Source organism: Anomaloglossus baeobatrachus, chromosome 2, assembly GCF_048569485.1.
Source record: "Anomaloglossus baeobatrachus isolate aAnoBae1 chromosome 2, aAnoBae1.hap1, whole genome shotgun sequence".
NCBI classification, from domain to species: Eukaryota; Metazoa; Chordata; class Amphibia; order Anura; family Aromobatidae; genus Anomaloglossus; species Anomaloglossus baeobatrachus.
In genome coordinates this window covers 238,638,546-238,663,168 of record NC_134354.1, presented here as the reverse complement: position 1 = coordinate 238,663,168, position 24,623 = coordinate 238,638,546, and the positions used below count along the sequence as shown (strand labels likewise).

At 47.6% G+C, this 24,623-nt stretch overlaps 1 protein-coding gene across 1 annotated transcript; it reads left to right on the top strand.

Moving 5' to 3' along the window:
• The first annotated feature begins 597 nt into the window (after positions 1-597).
• Positions 598-22,849, top strand: YOD1 (YOD1 deubiquitinase). The gene is made up of 2 exons (XM_075335713.1): positions 598-867; positions 15,645-22,849. The coding sequence occupies exons 1-2, from the start codon at positions 660-662 to the stop codon at positions 16,337-16,339; spliced, it is 903 nt and encodes a 300-aa protein (XP_075191828.1). The 5' UTR covers positions 598-659; the 3' UTR covers positions 16,340-22,849.
• The last annotated feature ends 1,774 nt before the right edge of the window (positions 22,850-24,623 follow it).

Below are 24,623 nucleotides of genomic sequence, written 5' to 3'. Positions count from 1 at the left end.
TACCCACGCTAGCGATATCGGGACCGATATCGCAGTGTGTGAAGCACCCCTAAGTGCTGACTTCTATTACTAACTCTATACAATGATTGAAGCTGTATACACTTCTTTACATATGTTTGGTCTAAAATGCTATTACTTACCCAACAACTGGTCAGGTCTTTACTGTAGTGGTCCTGAACCCTGACTAATACCTAGAGAAGATGATCATTGTTATCAGCAAACAAGCTGAGCCCCTCTCCTCCTACACATTACCATATGTGCCAGTCGAGGTCAGAAAACTTAACCCTAGCACATCATTCCCTGGTACTAAATTGTGCCCACTGAACTAAGGAAGAACCACTATGTGTGTATAGCTTTAAGTGTCAGCTCCTGCCCAGAGCTTGTGTTTACTTACTCTTCTTATCTCCTGCTTCCCCCTGAAGCAGAGAGAAAAAAAAAAAAAAGAGGCTCTTTATGGCTCGTTCACTTTGATGATTCGGCTCATATCGTTCACTTCAAAGAGCCGGCTCAAAGAATCAGCTCGTTTGCGAACGACACATCACACGCAGTCTGAAGCTGGCGGCCTCCGTCACCAGGCGCCATTGTGAAGTCTCGCGAGACCCTGAGTCAGCGGCCGGCGTCCACCATTGTTGTGCTGCTGTTCTGTGGAGAGACCGGCCATGCTGCGGCTCCGCTGTAAGACCCGGGAGGGCACCCACCTGCTGCAGGGGCTGTGTGACGCCTCCAGTGTCCGGGAGCTGCAGGCCCAGATAGCGGGGGTGACGGGCATCTCGGGGCCCACCCAGCGGGTAATGGTGGGGTACCCCCCTGTCAGTCTGAACCTCAGTGATGGAGACGCCACACTACGAGATCTGCCAATCAAATCGGGTGAGAGATGGGAAATGCAGGGATGCACAATGTAATCCAATGTATCGGGGCTACTGGGAACCATCACAGATTGGGACTCAGATTGTACCCCACAGAATGGGAAGTCCAGAGACCCCAGAGTATTCTGTGGAGGATATGTGTAAACGGCTTCATGTCACTTATTGATCTGGTTTCCATAGTGATTGGCCAGATCTATTTAGGGTTAATTCACCTATGGACCAATCTGTGACCATAACTTGCATTGTTTTCTAGTGTGCGACCTACCCTGGATTATTATATAGTAGAGAGTATGGCCCTTAGCAGGGCGTACGGGGGTATGAGAGGGGTGTGCCTCACAGGGGGACGTACGGGTTATGAGGGGGCATATGCGGGTATGAGAGGGGTGTGTGGCGCAGAGGTGTGCCGCATATGAGGGGGACGAATGGGGTATGAGAGGGGTGTCTGGAGTATGAGGGGGGCATACTGGTGTATGAGAGGGGTGTGTGGCATATGGGGGGGCATAGGGGTGTATGAGGGGGGGTACGATGCTATTAGGGGGGCTTACAGGGACATGAGGGGCATACGGTGGTATGAGAGGGCGTATGGGGGCATGCAGGGGTATGAGGGGGCGAATGAGGTGAGTGTATGGGACTATGCATGGGGGTATGAGAGGGGCATATGGGTGTATGATACACCATTAAATTCAGGATCTCTTTGCCTACATTGTGTTGCTGTCAGATGAGGTAGCAAAAACCTACTGACTAGAGTTGATTGAATCCGTCGAAATCCGGGTTCGGTGGATCACTGCCGGATTGAAAAAAAAATTCGGATCCGCTCCGGATTCTGGTGCCCATATAAGTCTATGGGGACCAGAATCCGGAGAATAAAAATGGTTGAAGGGATAGGGGTACGGAGTGCGTGCGGTATACTCATCTGAGGCTGTGTCATAGCAGCAAACTCCTTCTGGGTCACGCTGTTCCCTTCTGGAGCCGACAGTTCAATATTCATTGTTTTGCCCGCCCACTGGCGCATGTAATTGGTTGCAGTTAGACACGCCCCCAACCTGAGTGTCAGCGTGTCAGCTGACTGCAACCAATTACAGGCAGCAGGACAGCCGGTGGGTGGGGAAAGCAGTGCAAGTGTCTGCAGGTCAGTATGGTGAACGTGCATGTACACAGAAACACACGCACGCTCCTGTCAGAAGTGTGCAGCTGTGCCGGTGATGCAGCTTTTTTTTTAATTTTTTTATTTAAAAAAAAAAAAAACGACCTGCGGTTTCCCCTAATTTTCATCCCCAGTCAAGATAAAGCTGGCTGGGGGCTGGTATTCTCAGCACACAGACGCCCGGTATTGCCGCATCTATTAGATGTGACAATCCCGGTGCTTTACCGACTCTTCTCGATTGCCCTGGAGCGGTGGCAATGAGGGTAATAAGGGGTTTATAGCAGCGCACAGCTGCTACCAAGCCCTAGGTCTATGAGATACCTGCATCACACTAACTTGTAAGTGAATGTCAATAAACACAGAGAAAAAATCCTTTATTTGGAATAAAGTACAAAACACGCGCCCTCCTTCACCACTTTATTAACCCCCAACACCCTGCAGCTCCAGCGTAATCCACACGAGGTCCCAGGCCGCTTCAGCTCTACTAGATAGCTAGCGGCCATAGAGCATGACCGCAGGCTGTGCAGACAATGACTGAGCATCCTGGAACGGCAGGCCGATACTGTCACAGGCTGGGGGTGCGTGTGGGTGGGGAAAAAAACGGAAAGCTGTGTGTATTGATGCACAGTACAGGAAGTGACTGCGCGACCCGGAAGCAGTGTGCCGCCATGACACCGAGTCTCAGTAAGTATGAAACGCTGTTTGATTTCTGTTTTTCTGTATTTTTCAATTATTTTCGCCGGATCCGGATCTTGCACCTGGAATTCTGGATCCGGGGCCAGCACCCGGAAATTTTTGAACCACGCGGATCCGGACTTCTACAGTTTGGATCCGCTCAGTCCTACTACTGACAGATTCTCATTAAAAGAGCATTGTGTCCACATAAAAGTATCTCAGTTCTGCAGCATATGAATGGGATCTGCTAAAAACACTTTACCTATCAGTAACTTTGGGAAATAGAGGGTACACGTGTGGGGTCAAAATGCTAGAAAGCTCATTCTTTGGCTGACCGGATCATTTGTCAGCTTGAAAATCATTATTTCCTGCTGTAGAGGACGGAGCATTGTCCCCATGCAGCTTTTATTTGTCGATAGAGACCACTACCATGCAAAGAATAGAGCTGCGGAGGCTCGGGAAGTGCTTTAATACCATTTACATATGGATTAAATTGGCAATCTGTATGTTTTTATTAACTCCTGGAAATTTCCTTCAATTTGTTTCCATGAGTCTTTGGAGCTTTTTTTTTTTTTTTTTTTTTTTTGCTGAAGTGGAAATAGTGTATGTCTTCACCTTGAAGCAGATCCTGAAGGAAGCCTCTTCAGACTCGTCACTGTCCAATCAAATGGCTGCAAAAAACTCTTCAGTAAAAAACAAACAAAAAACGTTCCAAACCAGACCAGCGTATTACATAGACGTGCTGTCTGAGTGAAGATCGTGTAAGGCCTAAGCCACACGGCGAGAAAAATGGTGCGAGTGGCGTGCGATAAAACATTGCATTCCACTCGGACCAATATTAGCCTGTGTGACAGCACACATGAGCGATTTATTTTCTCAGCCCTAATCGGACCGAGAAAATAATCGCAGCATGCCGCGAATGTAATGCGAGACTCTTTTCTCTCGCACCCATTCAAGTGAATGGGGCGAGAGAAAAATCGTACTGCACTCGTGGTACTCCGGTGTACCGCGAGTGTAGGGTACCGCGAGTGCAGGGTGAGAATGGCAATAGCCGGCTACAGAGGAGAGAGGGAGATAAATCCCTCCCCTCCTCCTTGCCGGCCCGCCCCTCCGCAATGCCGGCCCGCCCCCCGCAGCTGAGGTACGCTCACACGATCGGACCTCAGTCGCAGGGACACTTGCATGACACTCGGCCCTGCTGTACTGCCAGCGTGAGCAGAGTGTCATATGAGGGGATCGCAGTAATCCCCATGTGGCCCCAGCCTAAGGGTGTGTGCACACAGGGCTTTTTTGCAGCTTTTTTTTTTCCTGATCAAAACTTGATGTTGTGGCAGGATGTCTCCTGGGAGTCATCTGCGATTTTGGTGCTTTTTTTGGTGCTTTTGAAGCGGTTTTTCTATACTGTGGGTTTTTAGTGCAAAACCATGGCAAAAACGCTACAAAGAATTGACATGCTCATTCTTTGAAAAATGCTGCAAAAACCAAGGAAGTGGACAAAACAGTCAGGAAAAATCAAGAGGTGATTTGTGAGTGTGTGCATGAGATTTCAGGAATCTCATAGGCTTTGCATGGGACTGTGAAAGGCAGAATTTTATTAGCATGGATTTGTGACGCGCCCACGGGGTCTCTGGGGGGAGGGCTACACGTCACCGGGCCGGCTTCGTATGTCACAGCGGCCAGGCCCGGCTCTGTGATCCCGCAGTGTCAACCAAATGAAGGTGGGGAAGATAATGATGGCAGTAGTAGTTATTCGTGACGCCACCTGTGGTATGCGGCCAGGTATCAGCCACCACTGCGGGAGGCCTTCTCCGGGGTGGATGATAACGCAGCTCAGATGGTACAGCTCTTCACAGGTAGCGCTAGGTCCCAGTGAGGATGTGGGGAGGAGTAGTCCATTCTAATAAAGGAGCGCGGGAAGGATCAGACGACACAGCAATTTCTATTTAAGTTCTTTACTCACTGAGATGTCACCGCCTTTGGACTGCCGGACCCCACTTTTATGGGCTTCAGCCAATCCCGGATAGTTCGGAGGTCAGAACCGGTGTTTCTTTCAGTGAGTCCTTCCTCCCTGCGCCGTGTTGTGCGAGTCTCTGCGGCTTGAAGCTGCACTGGGAACAGAGTCCTTGGGGTTATTCTGTTCCCTTTGTCACGTGATAGGGGCGTGTTCAAAATACTATCACGTGACAAAGGGACGTCATCCCTGGAAGCAGCCCATACAGTCTAGCATCTACACTGAGCACAGTGTGACCGCTGGAGAGGTTTGCGCGCTCACGAGATTATAGCCGGGTACTTGCTGATAACAGTCACAGTCCCGTCCATAATCACTTGTCTGCGCACACGTCACCAGCGGTCACACTGCTCAGTCCCGTGAGACTGGCACTGGGCATGCGCGGGGATGGCTGGAGCAGTGGGCGGCGTCCAAAAGTATGGAAATCAGCGATGGGGGCGGCATACAGGACCAGGGGGCAGAATAACGGCCATCAGGCTGCCCGCCCCGTGTCACATTTATAGAATCCGAAGCCAAAAAGGTACCTCTTTATAAACTCTTTTTTTTGGTCAGAAAGGGGGCACAATAATAACGGACCTTTCTAGAATGCAGCCCAGGAGCTGCAGAGGGGGAATCTGTTAGGTTTTAGGGGAAATTTCTGCTGACAGGTTCCCTTTAATTCTGCAAGTAAAAATAAGCAACGTGCATGATACTTCAGGAATCTCGGGTCACTTTCCTGGGACGAGGAAATCCTTTTGGGTTTGTGACAACTGCATGGAAAAAACATGACAACTGCAATGTGTGCACTGGCCCTAATCCATCAGGACTGTTCATCTGATAGTTCATCACATAGACCAAATGTTTTTGTGAAAAAATCCCAGCATACACTATTTTCTTCTCTTTTTAGTGCTTAAAAAAATAAATCCTTCTAGTCTGGAATCCTGAAAAATTGGATCCCACACGGATCATCTGTGTAGTATCTAACATATCTATGCTATATAGAATAGCATATAACAGATACCTTGCCGTTATTAACCTAGGAAAGTGTATTTGATGTTGAGTAGTGAAGAGTAAGCACTACCATGCTTGGGTACTCGTAACAAGCAGGTCGGACACTCAGACAGGCTGAACTCATGTACTGAGGATAATGGAAGACAGTAGGAAACTCAAGCATTTTTCCTGAAGAGTTTTGCAGAAGAATACTCAAATTCCCCACTGACTTCCATTATGTGTGGTACACAAGTCAAGCTTGTTCGAGCATCTATCCTGCTCGATTTGAGCACCCGAGCATGGTAGTGCTCACTCAGCACTAATGCTGAGGTTTAAAGGGAACCTGTCAGGTACAAAATGCACGCAGAACCACGAGCAGTTCTGGGTGCATATTGCTAATCCCTGCCTAACCGTCCCTGTATACACTAGCATAGATAAAGAGATCTTTAGAAAAGTATTTCTAAAGATTTTTTATTGTATGCTAATGAGGCCAGTGACTAGTCGCAAGGGTGTTAGTTCCTGCTCTCATTCCGCCCTCTCAGCATGGCAGCACACCCACAGAAATGTGATAATATGCTACTTAATGCAGCATCACTAGCGGTGACGTGTGTACCTGTGTCCGTTGTCACCGCTGATTAGAAGTCCCGGTACTTCCGGTCATGCACACTAGACCTCTCTGAAGCTGGGACACGTACACCCAGCTTCATACTGTGCATGACTGGAAGTGCCAGGCATTCAGATCAGCGGACACAGGTACGCGCCTCACCGCTGCTGATGCTGCATTGAATAAAATGTTAGCTGTCCCCTGTGGGCATGCTGGCATGCTAAGAGGGCGGAATGAGCGCAGGAACTAACACCCTTGCGACTAGTCCCTCGCTCATTAACATATCATATGGGATCTTTAGAAATACTTTTCTAAAGATCTCTTTATCTATGCTAGTGTATACAGGGATGGATAGGCAGGGATTAGCAATATGCACCCAGAACTACTCATGGCTCTGGGTGGATATTGCACCTGACAGGTGTTGTGAATGTTGTCTGGATGGGTTCTGCTCTTGGGCTCCCCCGGTGGTCGCTGGTGTTGGTGCATTGAGGTCTGTGACTGGAGGGTTGCACAGCTGATTTTCAGTGCTGGCTTGATCTGGATATAGGTGTGTTTGGACTTCATGCTGTTGCCAGTCGTCTGATAGCCTTAGGCCAGAGTGGTTCTGCTCTCCTGCCTTCTACTAAGATAAATCCATAAGTTTTGTTTCATACATTTTGTATGCTTTGTGATTCTTGCGTTAGCATATTATTTCTGAAGGTATTTGTGTTTTTCCTAGAATTGTTTGTACCTTCAGAAAGGGGGAATTTTCTCTCTGGTATTTCATGTTAGAGATCTTAGTCGCAGGGTTTTTTGTTAGGCATTTTTCTGCAGTGTTAGGCTACATGCGCACGCTGCTTTTTCTTTAACGTTCCTATGGGAGATCCAGACCATGGGTGTATAGCTACTGCCTCCGGAGGACACACAAAGTACTACACTCAAAACGTGTAGCTCCTCCCTCCTAGCATATACACCCCCTGCTAGCCAGTCCTAGCCAGTTCAATGCTTTGTGTTTCAGGAGGTTACACACACATGCATTCTCTGATTTTGATTTTTGATTTTTCCTTCTGGATCAAAGATTTGGAAGAAAAGCGGGTCCAGCTGGACTCCCGGCATGTCCCTTCTCACCCCACTGTGTCGGCGGTGCTATTAAGGTTGATTTTCCAAGGCTGGAGCCTTCTCATGCCGCGCTCCTTCACCATCCCATGCTGGGGCTCTGGCTTGAAGTGGGAGCCAACACGGTTCTCACTGCTTTGCAGGAGACCGGTCTCCATCCGCAGCCCTTTTTCAGGATCCTGCTGGACGGAGCTATCACCCCCCCAGGGACCTGGCAACCTGCGTCTCACAAGCTAAGTATATGAGACGTTATTACCACAGAAAGTGGTCTTTCCAGGGGTCCTTTATATTTATTTATTGGGGGAGTGTGTTTTATGTTTTGTGTTAACGTTTCCGGCCGGTTCTCCAGTTTTCACTGGAGAACCGCGCCGATGGTGCCTGCACGCCGGCCGCATGTTTTACTCTAGGCCCCGACTTCGCCTGAGGCCTAGTTTCGGTTTCCACTGTCTCTGCATGTCAGTCAGGCAGAGGGACAGTGTGGCTCCGCCCAGCGGCTGCGCAGCACAGGCAAGGGACACTCCTCACTGAGGAAGGATTCCCTCCCCTGGCAACCTCATTTGCCGCTCTCAGAGTAGGCCCCGCCCCCTCTCCTTGCTGCGGTCGCCATTTTCTCAGCGTTCTCTGTGCCTGCATAGGCACGGAGATTCCACACTGTGACAAGTGGGGGCCTGGGCTGAGGGATAGAGGGCACAGACATGTCTGTTTAAACGATCTGGCAGCCACAACCTCCGGTTTGTGCAGCTGCTTATTTTATCTGTTTATATATGCTGGGGGCCATTCTAGACAGAGCCCCCACCTCTGCAGCATGTCTCACAGAGCGAGGCTGCAGGCTGTTTTTATTATCCACTGCAGGTAGTCTCGTACGGCTGTACCGAGCTCATAACCACTGTGGCCTCTCAGCTTGGAGGCTCATTAGTGGTCCCTCCAGCTGCTCCGGCTTCGGTGGCTGACCCCTGGTTTGGCTGGAATCCTATTTCCAGGGGTCGGCTGTCCCGGCATCTGCTGAGCATGCAGCCCCCTTCTCAGGGCGTTTTCTACTACAGCTCGCTCAGCAAAGCTCACAGAGGACTCTCCTTCTGTCTCAGACCCCGTCCTCCTGACAGGGAGACGCAGGGTCCCCTGTCCTCCCCGTCCCGCAGCTCTGATTACGAGCTGACTCACTGGATGAGGAGGATGTCTCTACCAGGGGCTCGGACGCTTCTTTATAATGATCCGTCCGTAGGTGACGCAGATGCTAATGATTGGATTGCGTCCATTGTACTTGTACTGGACCTCCATCCGCCTGTATCAGGGGAGTATTCCCCGCTGGCAGAAAGGCATCAGTATACCTTTAACAGGACAAGGAGTGTGTTCCTTAACCACTCCAGTTTTCAGCCCACTGTGTCCAAGCCCACAGCCTGTCCTGTCAGACCCCAAAGCGGGGTTCTGCTGCTTGTTTCCCCCTCCCATCAGAGGTGGTCAAGGAGTGAGCTCATTCGCCAAGGGTGGTCCCTCCGGTGTCTAGACTTCAGCCCGGATAGTTGTATCAGTGGCTGACGGCACCTCTATAAGGATCCCACGGTACATTAATTTTGTACTGGACCTCAATCCGCCGGAGTTACCTTGCCTAGGAAAACACAATGTGTGTTCCTTAACCACTCCAGTTTTCAGGCCACTGTGACTAAGTCCAGGGTCCGCTCTGACAGTCGCTTCCCATGAAGCGTGATTCTGAGGACTGTTTTTTCCCTGTCCACCAATGGTGGTCAAGAAGTGGGCTCATTCACCTCAGGTGGCTCAGCCCGGACCGTTATGTCAGTGGCTGATGGCTCCTCACTTAAGGTTTTGCGGTCCGCCCGGTTGTCCTTCTGGCCAAATCTGTATGGGGGCGGCAGGAGCTTCGTTCTCCTCAGCCTTACAGCAGTGCGGTTTTTTTGTAGCCTTCTCTGCTTCTCTAGAGGAGATGCATTCCCTCACAGGGCCTCTATGCCCGAAACGGTTGCCTGAACTTCCAGACTTCAGTCTTTTCATCCTATGCCATGTCTGCCATGCTGGACACCGCACGGCGGTGGCCTTGGCTACTTTCCTCGCTATCCGCAGGCTCCTGTGGCTTCGGAAATGGAAGGCAGATGCCTCTATAGAAGTTCCTTGCTGGGCTCCCTTTTGTGGGACCAGTCTCTTCGGAACCAACTGGATGAAATTAAGGAAGCTCTTGGCAGGGAGAGTTCTTCCTTGCTACAAACCTAAACCAGGGAACCTGTCCAGGGCAGGAATCAGTTGAGGTTTTGGTTGTTTCCGTTCCTCCATCTGATCGTTCTCTAAGCCCTCGGCCTCGTCCTCTAGCTCGGCCAAGGTTCATAGACCCAAATGGCGCTCGAAGCTGCGTCTTCAGAAGACCGCAGGAGATGCTGCCACTGAGTCAGCTTCCTCCGAGCTATCTAGCCACGCCAACAACCTCCTTGGTCGGTGGCAGGCTCTCTCCACTTGGCGACGTATGGTTTTAACACGTCTCCGTTCAGTGGGGGCGGGATTATATCTCCCATGGCTACAGGATGGAATTCTATCCACCTGCCAAACAGATTTTTTCTGTCAACTCCCCCCGGCTCCAAGGCCGCCGCCTTCTCACAGGCCGTGGCATTTCTTGCAGGCCAATGGAGTAATTGTACCAGTTCCCGACTGGGAACGGTTCTGAGATTTTTGCTTAAATCTATTCCTAGTCCCCGAAGAGGGCGGTGCCTTCCGACCTGGATCTTTAGCTTTTCAAGCATGATCAGGTGTGGCGTTTTCACATGGAGTCTCGGTCTTGTTCCGTGTGTTTTTTTTTTCACCGGTTCAATCAAGAACCCAAGGAGATTCCCTATCAGCCATCGGCATCAGAGATGCCTATCTGCAGGTGTCAATCGCAGTTTCACACCAGCGTTGGCTACGTTTTGCAATCAGAGTGGTCCAATTCGTGGCTCTTCCCTTGGGGTTAGCCACGGCCCCTCGAGTATTCTCATTGGGGCAGCTGTGATTAGGGTCCTGCACCTCTAGGGATTGGCAGTGATCTTTTGCCCTGGACGGTCTTCTTGTCGGGGCTTTATCCAGTGCAGACTCTTAGCAGAGTGCTTCGCTCACTCTCGCCACTCTAACCAATTCGGGTGGCTTGTCATTCTGTCCAAGTCCACTCTGACTTCGAACCAGAGGTTCCCGGGGACGCAATTCGAGACTCTGTCGGCACTTGTGAAGCTGCTCTTAGTCGAACAGTAGTCCCTCCGCTGGCGGTCGACGTCGTTCCATCAGGCACCGAGTACAGGTGCTGGTCAGATGGTGGCGTCAATGGAAGCGATTCCTTGCCCAGTTTCTCCTGCGTCCTCTGAGACTGGATGTTTTCCGCTGTACAAGCGAACTTCCTCCTTCCACGGGGTGGTGGCTTCGCCACTGACCAGGGGCTCGTTTCAGTGGTGGCTACGGCCACTCTGTCTCAGGGACGCTCCTTCCTGGCCCCGTCCCAGGTGATCCTCACCAGGATGCTAGTCTGTCCGCCTTGGGAGCAGTATATCTCCACCGTGGAGCGAAGGGCGCTTGGACTCTGTCCGAATCAGCCCTCTGGATCAATGTGCTGGAAATCAGAGCTGTATTTCTAGCTCTCTAAGCCTTTCACCATCTGTTGGCGGCTAGGCACATTCGAGTCCAGTCGGACAACGTGACAGCGTTTTCCTACATCAACTTCCAGGGCGGGACACTCAGCCGCCTGGCAATGTTGGCGGCTCAACGCATTCTTCAGTGGACAAGGGACTCCTAGTCCACCGTATCCGCAGCCCACATCCTAGATGTGAAAACTGCGAGGCAGGCTATTTCAGCTGTCCAACCGTGGTCCACGATCCTCAGGTTTTGCGGCAGACGCACTGGTTCATGTTTGGTCCCAGTTTCGTCTCTTTTACGTATTTCACCCTCTAGCTCTTGTCCAGAGTCCTGCGCAAGATCAGTAAAGAGGGCCGTCGGGTCATTCTCATACTCCAGACTGACCCAGGCAGGCTTGGTACCCTGACCTGCTCCTTCTGTCCGTTGGGTTGCCATGGCATCTTCCGGACCGTCCAGACCTTTTCTCAAAAGGTCCGTTTTTTCCGCCAGAATTCGGGACTCTCAGATTGACGGCGTAGCTCTTGAGTCCTGGATCTTGACGACTTCTGGTATCCTTCCTGAAGTCATCTCCACTATGACTCGAGCTCCAAAGTGTCCTTTGACCTTTTGGCCTTGCCAACCCTCCTGTCCCTTCCACAGTACGGTCTACAGCTAGGACTATCCCTCATTAAGGGACAGGTCTCGGCTCTGTCAGTGTGTGCCAGCGGCGTATCGTCCGGCTGGCTCCGGTGCGCTCCTTCAAGGGCGCATCTCACATAATTCCGCCTTTTCGGCGGCCTATGGAGCCCTGGGACCTTAATCCGGTCCTCACGGTTCCCGGAAACCCCCCTTTGCGCCTCTTAGGGAGGTTTCTTTGTTTCATCTTTCACAGAAAGTAGTCTTTCTAGTGGCCATAATTTCCCGCCAGAGAGTTTTGGCTGCACTCTCTTCGGAGTCACCCCTTTTTTGGTCTTTTGCATCAAGACAAGGTGGTCTCCGTCCGACTCCGGACTTTTTCCCTAAGGTGGTTACTGCTTCCACCTTATCCGGGGCAATTTTTCCTGCCTTCCTTTTGTCCGGCTCCTGTTCATCGCTTTGAGGAAGCGTTGCATATCCTGGATCTGGTGCGGGCGCTCCGGATCTATGTGTCTCGCACCGCCGTTATTAGGCGGTGCACCTCTCTCTGGTGCTGACCGCTAGTCAGCGTAGTGGTCTCTCGGCATCTAAGCCGACCCTGGTTCGTTGGCTTAGGTCGGCCATTTCCGATGCCTACAAGTTTACTCAAGTGCCTTCCCCGCCGGGGATCAGGGCACACTTGATCAGACCTGTCGGTGCCTTTTGGGCTTTCAGGCACCAGGCTACGGCTCAGTAGGTCTGTCAGACTGCAGCTCGGATTAGTCTGCATACTTTTTCGAAGCACTACCCAAGGCATGCTCATGCTTTGGCAGACGCGGGCTTGGGCAGACGCATCTTTCAGACGTCTGTCGCCCATTTGTGAAGTTAGGTTTCGCCTGCTTCTCAGTTGTCTGTTTATTCCCACCCATGGACTGCTTTAGAACGTCCCATGGTCTGGGTCTCCCATAGGAACGTTAAAGAAAAAGAGAATTTTGTTACTTACCGTAAATTCTTTTTCTTGTAGTTCCGTCATGGGAGACCCAGCACCCTCCCTATTGCCTGTTGGCAGGTTTCTTGTTCCGTGTGTCTTCACCGGCTGTTGTTGTTGTAGACAGAGGTTCCGGTTCTTCCGGGTTTTACTCTGTCTCTTCTTGTGGGTGGATGTCCTCCTTCAGCTTTTGCACTAAACTGGCTAGGACTGGCTACCAGGGGGTGTATATGCTAGGAGGGAGGAGCTACACGTTTTGAGTGTAGTACTTTGTGTGTCCTCCGGAGGCAGTAGCTATACACCCATGGTCTGGGTCTCCCATGACGGAACTACAAGAAAAAGAATTTACGGTAAGTAACAAAATTCTCTTTTTTTGCTGCTTTGTGGCTGCTTTTTTGGCTGCAGTTTTGTCAGCAGAACTTTGACATCTGACTTCCCAGCAAAGTCTATGAGAAGTCAGATTTGTCATGCGCACATTGCAGTTTATTTGTCAGCGTTTTTTTTGTCAAAAGTTTGTGACAAAAAAAATGCAGCATGTTCATTCTTCCTGCGTTTTTGTCAACATTTGTCACCCATTGAAATCAATGAGGGCATCAAAAACGCAGGAAAAATGCATGCTAATCAAAAGTGGTGCATTTTACCTGCCTTTTACCTGCGTTTTTGGTACCAAAAACGCAGGTGATTTGTCAGGAAGTGAGGTAACAGGCAAGTGGTCCCGTCCCGTCCCGTCCTCCACGTGTTCCCCGAAGTACTGCTGTCCCCAGGGGAGATGATGTGAAGGACGGGACTATCAGCGACGGCGGCAGCAGCGAGAGGGAAAAATCAATGTTTTCAGCTGCCAATGTCCATCCCCCTCTCGCTGCCGCCGCTGATAGTCCCATCCTCCACATCATCTCCCCTGTGCGTGCACGCTGGTGACAGTGGTATTTCGGGGAACACGTGGAAGACAGGACTATCAGCGGCGGCAGCGAGAGGGGGATGGACATTGGCAGCTGAAAACATTGATTTTTCCCTCTCGCTGCCGCCGCCGCTGATAGTCCCGTCCTCCACGTGTTCCCCGAAATTCCGCTATCCCCAGCGTGCACGCACAGGGGAGATGATGTGGAGGACGGGACTATCAGCGGCGGCGGCAGCGAGAGGGAAAAATCAATGTTTTTAGCTGCCAATGTCCGTCCCCCTCTCGCTGCTGCCGCTGATAGTCCCGTCCTCCATGTGTTCCCCGGCATACCGCTGTCCCCAGCGTGCACGCACAGGGGAGATGATGGACCCCTCTCGCTGCCACCGCCGCCGCTGATAGTCCCGTCCTCCACGCTCCTGTCAGCTCCACGCAGTAGCGCGATCAGCTGAGCTGTCACTGAGGTTACTCGCGGCCACCGCTGGATTCAGCGGTGGCCGCGGGTAACCTCAGTGACAGCTCAGCTGATCACGCGGCTGTCTTCAGTTGCTGCATGGAGGTGACAGGAGCGGCGGTGTATTCTGCAGCTCCTGTCACCTGCATGCAGCAGAGCTGGAAGCGACGCTGGAGGTCCGTGGATTACGCCGGACATGGAGGGCTTTTTGGGGCTTATTAAATTGGTTACAAGGGAATTGATTTGTGTTTTTTATTTCTAATAAAGGATTTTTTCGGGTGTGTGTGTATATTTACTGTAATTTACAGATTAATCATGGAAGGAATCTCGGGGAGACGCCTGACATGATTAATCTATGACGTATTGGCAGCTATGGGCTGCCAATAACTCCTTATTACCCCGATTTGCCAACGCACCAGGGCAAATCGGGAAGAGCCGGGTACTGTCCCAGAACAGCCGCATCTAATGGATGCGGCCATTCTGGGCGGCTGCTGGCTGATATTGTTAGGCTGGGGGGCTCCCCATAACGTGGAGCTCCCCATCCTGAGAATACCAGCCTTCAGCCGTATGGCTTTATCTGGCTGGCATTAAAATTGTGGGGGACCGCACGCCAGTTTTTTTTAATTATTTATTTATTTATTTCTAATTATTTTTTTTTCAATTCAACAAGCTTTATGGGCTTGTTTGAACTGAAAAATACATGAAACAATTGTTGACAAAACTGCAGCCAAAAACGCACCACAAAAGCAGCAAAAACGCACCAAAAAAAGCACCTACATTTTTTGTGACATTTCCAGACTCTCTCTGACAAGGTGCAGTTTTGGCTGCAGTTTGTGAACACGAAAAAGAAGCAGCGTGCGCATGTAGCGTTACCCGAGCATTGTACGGAGTACGTACATATGAGTACTAGGTTACTTACCCCTTTTTGCATGCTCCGTGTAGGATATTAGGATTTTTATGCAGACTGCAGAGTTCACTATCCTGTCCTTTGAATCATGGCCGATCTTTCATATGCGCATCTGACATCGGCCTCCCCAAAACATCAGTTTTCTGAAGTTGTTTATAATAATAATAATAATAATAATAATTTTATTCACTTATATAGCGCTATTAATTCCACAGCGCTTTACATACATTGGCAACACTGTCCCCATTGGGGCTCACAATCTAAAGTCCCTATCAGTATGTCTTTGGAGTGTGGGAGGAAACCGGAGAACCCGGAGGAAACCCACGCAAGCACGGGGAGAACATACAAACTCCTTGCAGATGGTGTCCTTGGTGGGATTTGAACCCAGGACCCCAGCGCTGCAAGGCTGCAGTGCTAACCACTGAGTTTGAAAACTTTGTTCTTGAACTCCTGAAAATGCTGTGTGAACATGGCCTTAGGCCGGTTTCACACTTGCGTTGTTTTGCCGGAAACGGGATCCGTCACAAATGCAGTACAGTTCATTTATTTACAGTGGAAGCGCGACACCATGCTATTGTGTGCTTCATACACTACCCGCATGTATCCACATGGTGTCGCGCTTCCACTGTAAATAAATGAACTGTACTGCATTTTTGACGGATCCCGTTTCCGGCAAAACAACTGAAGTGTGAAACCGGCCTTAGAGAGCAACCATGTAGATAGTTTAGAAGTGGCGATGTAGATCATTATCTTCTCTATATGTGTAGTATGAGGCAAACATGCCCTTTTTTACCTTCTTGTCATCACTATTAGATTTAATGTTTCCTTTTTGTCTTCTTTATTAGGCGACACTCTTATTGTGGAGGAAGATAAAAGTAAGCCTGTACCTGCCTCAATACACAGTATCAATGATCGAACCATATTAATAAGTCCACAGATTGTCCGGAGGGTAGTACCAGCTGACAATTCCTGCCTTTTCACCAGTGTCTACTACGTGGTAGAAGGAGGCGTCTATGACCTGGCGTGTGCACCTGAAATGCGCAGCTTAATTGCCGAGATTGTGGCCAGTGACCCGACAAGTTATAGCGAAGCCGTCCTGGGTAAAAGCAACGAGGAGTATTGTGCCTGGATCCGTAGAGAGGACACCTGGGGCGGTGCCATAGAAGTATCAATACTTTCCAAATTCTACCAGTGTGAGATCTGCGTTGTGGATACCCAGACGGTGAGGATTGACCGCTTTGGAGAAGACGCTGGTTACAGCCGCCGGGTTCTGCTGATTTATGATGGCATTCACTATGACCCCTTGCAGCGGCAGTTTCCAGATTCTGACATGCCACCTATGACCATTTTTCCTACATCCGATGACGAAGCGTTGGTGCAGGCATTGGAGCTCGCGGACGACGCCAGGCAAAAGCGACAGTTTACAGATGTTAACAAATTTGCCCTGCGCTGTATGGTTTGCCAAAAGGGATTAACAGGGCAGTCAGCAGCAAGGGATCATGCCAAGGAAACCGGCCATACCAACTTTGGGGAGGTGTAACAACACCCCTTATATTAGTAGAATTGGTGGAAGCTACCTCATATCTGAACCCAAAAAAGTGTTCTTGGGTCAGAAAGCAGTAAAACTGTTCAATCTTCACAGGTTACCTTATTGTGCCGTTGCGAGCGTCATATCCTCCCATTGCATTCCCCAGACTGACAGAAACACCCTTGGCCAAGATCAGTGTTTCATGGCTAAGCCCTTGAGCTTTATACCTAGCTGTGCCAATATCCGAGCAGATGTTACGTATTTATTATTTTGGAATGTTGCATGTATAAATGATAATCTATTATAACCGTAGCACCCTTTATGTGATGCGCTGAATTACACCTTTTCACTGCATTTCGTGTAATCTTGAAGTAGCCCACGGCATAACACGGCTGCATGCAAGTGTTTAGGTACTGGATCCTTCTTTCCATTCTTCATGTTGGGCTCCCATCCATTCTGGAGATTGGTTTTATGTCACTTTGTGCATTTTCGTGGCCCAGTCAGCTGCTGTCCGACTTCATACTTGCACTAGATGAGCCTTTATATCACCACATTTCAGCAAAGCGTAATAACAAAGAACTTGCTGGAATTAAGTGCCGAAGAACTGGACTCCCTGATATTTCTGCTATTATGTGCTGATAATTAATGAACTTTTTTACTTTGTATTATTATTATTTTGGCTAAAACTGGGGATTATGTTCCCCTTTTAGTTTTCTTAAACTGTGACAATCTATAAAGTATAGAGCATGTAGAAAGGAGGTGCAGCATCACTGAAGAGGATAGATCTGGCATCTCCTTACTTATTGTTGCCTCCATATGGATAAGACTAAACCTGGTGAAATTGGGGACCCCAAGGAAGTTACCTGATGGCTGAGATTAACTTTACAAATGTGTCCTTCCTTACCTTGTCCCTTAGTCTTAACCTCCAGTGATTTCTGTTACTATCAGTATTGGTTATGCTACATGTGTCCGTGCGGCTATCCAGTGTTTGTGATGTAAACCGCAGCCTATCGGGGTTTGACGTACATGGTGTGAGAATGTGTTACATTTGTATAGGAAGAAATGCATGTTCTTAAAAAAAAAAAAAAAAACAATCCCAAAAATGTTTTATTCACTAAACCTGTCTAAAATACCATATTTTTTGGACTATAACAAGCACTTATTTCCCCCCAAATGTTGGGGGAAAGTGGGGGACGCGTCTTATAGTCTGAATGTGGCTGTGGGGAATGAGGGTGCTGCAGTTGAGCGGGTCATCGGCGGCATGAGCAGGCTGTAGCTCATTTCATATGCACCCCCATCCTCCCGCCCATCATCCATCAGCGCTGAAGCCAGCGCTGACAGGTGGGCGGGATGATGGGCGGGGGGTGCGCGCATAGTAAACAGCCTGCCCGTGGATTCACCCCTTGCAACTACAGCCTGGAGTGATCATGTGTGGCTGTATTCACTGCCCCCCGTGCATCATCATTAGCGCAGTGTGCAGTGAATCAGTATACTCACCCGTCACCGTTTTCTGCAGTATCGCGATCTCCTCATGTCTGCCGGCCAGCTGATCTGTGTAGAAGCGGTGAGCACAGCAATGATGTCATCGCTGTGCGCACCGCTAGTCTCCACACAAGTCAGCTGACAGGCAGACAGGAGGACGGGCGATGCTGCAGACAACGGTGAGAGCTCCACACTCCAGCGGCGCTGCTGCCGGCATTGACAGGAGGAGGAGCGATGCGTGGAGCGAGGAAATGTGAGCATAAACGTTTATTTTTTTTGTGTGCCACAGGATACAGGCCATATAGCAGGATGGGGGTATATAGCGGGATGCAGCCATATAGCAGGATGGATGGGGGTATATAGCAGGATGGATGCGGTTATATAGCAGGATAAGGGCATATACCATGATGGCGTTATGTAGCAGGATGGGAATATATACCATGATGGCGGTATAGACCAGGATGGGAATATATACCAGGATTGGGTACATATATACAAGGATGGGGATCATATACAAGGCAGGAAGATCATTACAAGGATGGGTTACCTTAGTAGAGAATTTGGGAACATTATCCCCATAACAGTGTCAGCAACAGATCGTCGACCCATAAGTGTGTGATGACCACACTTTTTGCTTAAAATTTCTCTTTTCCTATTTTCCTCTTCTAAAAGCAGGGTGCGTCTTATGGTCCGGTGCATCTTATAGTCTGAAAAATACGGTACTTATTGATTGATGTTTTCCCTGGTTTCCAGCTCAGCTTCGGTCACCTTCTCCCTCACGTGACTTCACCAGCTCACGCTTGTCTGTGTGTGACCCAGAAGTCACTTTTAGGGTAGGTGCACACGACTCCATCAGAGAAAAGTGATCCAGTTATTCTTATCAGGCTCTGATCAGTGGAGGTGGAGAAAAAAAAGGTTTCTCTACCTTTTCCATTATGTCAGTCAGTGAAAATCGGACTGCACTCGGATGTCATCTGACCATGGTCCAATATGTTCCACAGACCCATAGATTTGCATTGCAAATTTTGATCCGAGTAAAATCAGACGTGCACAGCCTCATACAATAATATGGGAAACCGTGAAAACCCCAGACAGCACTGGTCCGATATAGTTGATTATGTGCATGAGCCCTTACTTTGCATAGATCTTAATTGTAGAAGTGATGTCTGGTTCACTCATAAATAAGAAGAGGACCGAAGCTGCAAGGAAGGCCAGGGAAGATGGTAATCAGTAAGTACTACACACGTGGTCAAAATTGTTGGTACCCCTTGTTTAATGAAAGAAAAACCCACAATGGTCACAGAAAAAACTTGAATCTGACAAAAGTAATAAATTAAAAATCTATGAAAATGAACAAATGAAAGTTGACATTGCTGCTTTTCTGCTTCCACAGAATTTAAAAAAAAAACCAAAAACCTCATGAAATCGGCCTGGACAGAAATGATGGTCCCTTACCTTAACCCCTTCAGCCCCGGGGCACTTTCCGTTTTTGCGTTTTTGTTTTTTGCTCCCCTTCTTCCGAGAGCCGTAACTTTTTTTATTTTTCCGTCAATCTTGCCATATGAGGGCTTGTTTTTTGCGGGACAAGTTGTACATTTAAATGAAACCATAAGTTTTACCATATGGTGTACTGGAAAGCAGCAAAAAAATTCCAAGTGTGGAAAAATTGCAAAAAAAGTGTCATACAAAGTCATATATTAGCCATTTTCTCCTATTATTCCTACTCCTAAAAAAATGTATACTGTATGTATACATTTCTTCATCAAACACATGGTAGGTGACTACTTTCCACAATAACTTATCCACAGGGATTATGTGTAATGCTGTGCAAGGTTGTAATATGTTTTGTATTTTATTACTTTGCAAAGTCATTACTTGCACACAGTGAATGAGATTGTGGCTATTTAAATGCTCCAGTCTGAGACTTTGATTATATATAGTCCAGACCATCCTCTGCCGCTAAATACATCAGCGTCACAAATCCCAATACTGTCCTGAGCTTTGCAGGTCGCTTTAGTGTATAAGTCTTGGTACCAAACTGTTACAGCTCAGTCCTGGCAACTAGGCAGTATCTTCCACAGCTATCTGGGTGTGTGTTTTCATTCACGGACAGCGAACCGGTTATAATAATGGTGGGACAATGAAATGCAAAATATATTAGATACATGCGTTGCATAACTTGACATATCATTATAAAACTCATCTATCAAGTCAAACTCCTTCCACGTGTATGAGCTCCTCCCGAAGGGATAAAGGATAACCAGAATCAGTGAAGAATTGTACACCATGATAGGCATTTGCTAAATCTGTCATACAGAGTTTATCAAGTACTTGTATATCCTTCTATAGAAGAAAAGCTGTCCTATTGGCTGCATTAGTACCAACCAATCACGTCAGTGTGTGAAAGTGATCAAAATGTAACACAAAGGTCCTCAAACATTAGAGTAATGTGGACGGCACCTGCTGATATTGATGGGATTGGCTGACACTGTCTATGGGGGCCCCGGACAACTTATCAGTGGGGAAGATGGCACCTGGGCACGTCTGAATTCAGACTGTTGATTCCTTTGTTCTCTGAGCGATAGGTGCCCAGCAGCAATGTCTGTTGGTGGGTTTCTCACAGAGAACCCATGATCGATAGGCAAAGTGACTGCCACTGTGTATGGCTGGCTTAAGCCCGCTTTACACGCTGCAATGTATCTTACAATGTGTCGGCGGGGTCACGTCGTAAGTGATGCACATCCGGCATCGTAAGTTACATTGCAGTGTGTGACAGGTACGTGCGATTGAACGTTAAAACGTTCATCGCATACACATCGCGCCTTTCTCTAGAATTGCACGTCAGGTTGTTCATCGTACCCGGGGTATCACACATTGCAGTGTGTGACACCCCGGGAACGATGAACAGATCTTACCTGCGGCTCCCGGCCCACAATATGGAAGGAAGGAGGTGGGCGTGATGTTTACGTCCCGCTCAGCTCCGCCCCTCCGCGTCTATTGGCCGGCTGCCGCGTGACCGCTCTGACGCCGAACGTCCCTCCCACTCCAGGAAGTGGACGTTCGCCGCCCACATCGAGGTCGTATGGACGGGTAAGTACGTGTGACGGGGGTTAATCGTTTGTGCTGCACGTTCAACAAATTGAACGTGCCACACATACGATGGGGGCGGTTACGATCGCATACGATATCGTATGTGAAATTGCAACGTGTAAAGCAGGCTTAAGCCCAGAAACATTACAATTTCATAGCGCCAGTCATGCAATTGTGGAATAGTTCCTTTTTCAGAGCTTGGCCTTGCCACCTACATGTTTTCCTGTTATAAGAACAATATGCCATCTTTGCGAAGTCTGTGTTTTCCGTGTGTGCATGATAGTTTGTATTCGGAGAAGGAATGCCATCATTGTAGCAATGTACGATGACATCCTCACTCAATCTGCTTAATGGAACATAACCGGAGTGATGGCTAGGCCTTGTATTGTGCACCAAGTATCTCTGAGATGCAATCCTTATCGACCCAGCTCCTTACATTTAGGTTATGACTAAGATATTCTTCAGATCGAGCTGCCTGGAGGCACCCGAGGCTCGCAGCTTACTATTTTGTACGCCGTTACTGTCAATTTATACAGCCGCCTGTTACATAGTCTAGATATAAGCTATAAACCCTCATCTCTTTGCCAATTGATGGAAAGCTATACTGTCTAAGTGGCAATACATACGGCAGCGCACACTGCTTTCTTGCCCACCTGCTGTCATCCATAGTATTTTATAAAATGGCAGTAGAAGGGGGGAATGATAGTATGCCTGTGGCTTTTATCGTAGACCAGTCCACATTGTGTGCTTGTTCTGCCTGTATACCACCATGATTGTGTTAGTGTTATAAGCTATATTTATATGTACTGTATTGTGTATGTAACACTGATGCCATGAAATAGGGCTGAGTAGCTTCAGTTCTGTTTATTATGTTGCTGTGATTTATTTTTTTTTTCCTTCATTATTAAACCCATTCTCCTACACATTAGCATCAAAGCCAGACAACAATAGTGGTTTCAATAACGTCCTGTGATGCCAGAACAGCAAAGAAAGCTAAACATGATCTCGTCTTAATGTGTCGGCTGAAGCCTTTATATTCTGCACTTAGGAGTGCTCTGCTTGGATTAAAAGTCCTATTGACTTGAATAAGTTTGTAACTTAAATTTATCCAAACACTTAACGGTGACAAATCGTCTGCTGGGATTTCCTTGGAGCTTTGGTTTCCAATCCCTGGTGCTTGTGTATGGGTCTTACACCATTTTTCTGCAATGTATGAGAGCTCGTGTTTGAAAATGAATGTACTCTCCAAAATCTGGGATGTAATCAATCATCCAATACTTCACTGTGAAATATTTGCTATTTTTTTACAAAATGGGAGAAAATTCATATAAAAGCTGACTTTTGACAATTTGTAGATGGCTGTTGGAAACTAAGAAGTATAGTCCACCTACACGTGGATCCTGTGTGTTGGGGCTTTGCTTCTACTCCACACTTTTTACACATTCAACACCACTCAGATTACAAGTATTGATAGCCTTCAACACTAAACCTACCATAGATTTCGACCCTAAACTTGCAGGCCATTATAACTGATAATAATAGGCTGCTTAGGATCTTACATTTGGTCATTGAAATACAAAGTATAAAATCTCATATGTGTGTTACTTTGTGGTAAAGTCATCTATTCCCAAACCATGAGGATTTATACAGTCCCATTTCTAAACATGTCCTCCTGGTTTCATTAATGTCGTACTCCAGGATATATCCTTACGAGCAAGTTCATACTATGTGAAGCAAGATAAGATGTAATGGTCTTGGCTTCAGTTAGGGATAGTGCTCTATAACTTGGGCACGCCGCACCTCCCAGATCATTCTGTCCACATAATGAAGATCCAGTGTATTTTAAGACTGCTTATATAGGGATAATGCTTTAGGGGTTCAAAATATCATGGTGGCTTTTTTTTCTTAAAAGCCTTGTCTACTACCTGTATATCTTCCTTTTTTTTTTTTTTTTTTTTTGTTAAAAAAAAAAAAAATCCTCCCGTGCCAGGGCTCATGTTAAAATGTAATGCCACGTTAACCCTGCAGCCACTCCACGTCTATTGGGCTGCTGGGCTCTCGCTTCTCTTGGACAAGTGGAAATAATGAGAGCGCAGCAGCCCAATAGACGTGGGACTATCTGCATTGCGCATGTGGCGTTATAATGTCACTGAAGACCCTTTCTCACAATGCTGGAACAGATACGGAATGGGAGGTGTGATTTAATTTTACAAGGGGGAGTACTTTTTTAATAGGTGTTGAACCCTAGTTCAGAAGGTAAACTGTAGGGAACACTAAAGCTTTCTGCATTATATGACTTGGCATGGCATCAATCCATGTATTCAAAAGGTGACTACAAAAGCTTTCTGTCATCGTTGTCACAGTGAAACAGGTGTAGAAGATGTATAGATGTGTTTTGTGCCACCATAGCGCTCATTTCATCTCTATTAGTGATGAGCAAGCACTACTATGCTTGGTAGTCGAAACAAGCAGATCAGACTCTCGTACAGACTCAACTAGAGTACCGAGTATAATGGAAGTCAATGGGAAACTCAAGCATTTTTCTGGCAATTCTTCAGGAAAAATTCTCAAGTTCCCCATTGACTTCCATTATACTCAGTCCTCGAGTTGAGCGTGTCCGACCTCCTCGTTTCGAGCACCAGAGCATAGTAGGGCGCCCTCATCAATTATCTCCATGCTTTACTGAACCTGAATCTACATTGGTATTGAAAATGAGATTAATTTCTATGTTCTTCCACATCTGGACATCCATCAACTGTACTCTTGGATTGAAACGACTTGAATCTATGCTTAACGTCTTTAACAATGCTTGTATTGTATGCCTTCAGATGGTGCACGATCCCTTTAGTGTATTGCGAATGTCGTCTATAAACCTGTCCATCCGGAATAGCCTTAAACATTCAATACGACTTTTCTGATCTTGTATTACATGCATCAATTCTCCACCAGTTTTATATATATTTTTATTTATTTTTTTAACATGTTGAGTAATTGTATATACATTGCTATTTTGTTTCTGGGTTGTTGTGTTTTTTTTGTTTGTTTTTTTTTCTTGCACCATCGTTTTCAGTTGGCATATACATTATTTCAGGTATGTAATACTATGCTGATTTTTTGAGGTGCTGCTTTAACTGATAACTGCTTGACAATGAATTCTACCTTGAACACATTTTGATAAGTACAGAAGACAGTGACTCGCTTTGTCTGTTGATTTTGCCCTTATATAAATAAAGTCACTATTTAACCAAATGTGTGTTGTGTGTTAAAGTTTAACTTCTATCCAGATGCTAATAAAATGCTACCTTTCCTATGAAGGAAACCCTACCAAAGACTGTGTTTTTCTATTACTGAATCATTTTTGTTTGTTCATTTTGCTCTAATTATTCCAACTCAAAATGGTCAAAGCAAAAAACAAAATGCAGTTTTATTTGCAGCCAATCTACCCGCTCTCTGACTGCTGAACTCTGTATAACCCCGCCCACATTACTGATTGGCAGCTTACTGTGTATAGGCAGTAAGCTGGCAATCAGTGATGGGGGTGAGGGTCATACAGAGCTAATTAATATGGAGGACTACATGGCAGCAGGTTTACTAGTCCTCTAGTAACAAATCAGTTATTTTATCAGTAGGAGAGTAGTTTTATTATACCAGTAATCGACACATAGCTGGTACCACCCTCTTTGCCCCTACATTATGCTGCTCTTAGAGTATCTTAGATAAGATT

Coding starts and splice junctions, on each gene's coding strand:
- YOD1 (XM_075335713.1), top strand. CDS start 660: ATGCTGCGGCTCCGCTGTAAGACCCGGGAGGGCACCCACCTGCTGCAG. Junction 868..15,644: donor AGATCTGCCAATCAAATCGG/GTGAGAGATGGG, acceptor CTTCTTTATTAG/GCGACACTCTTATTGTGGAG.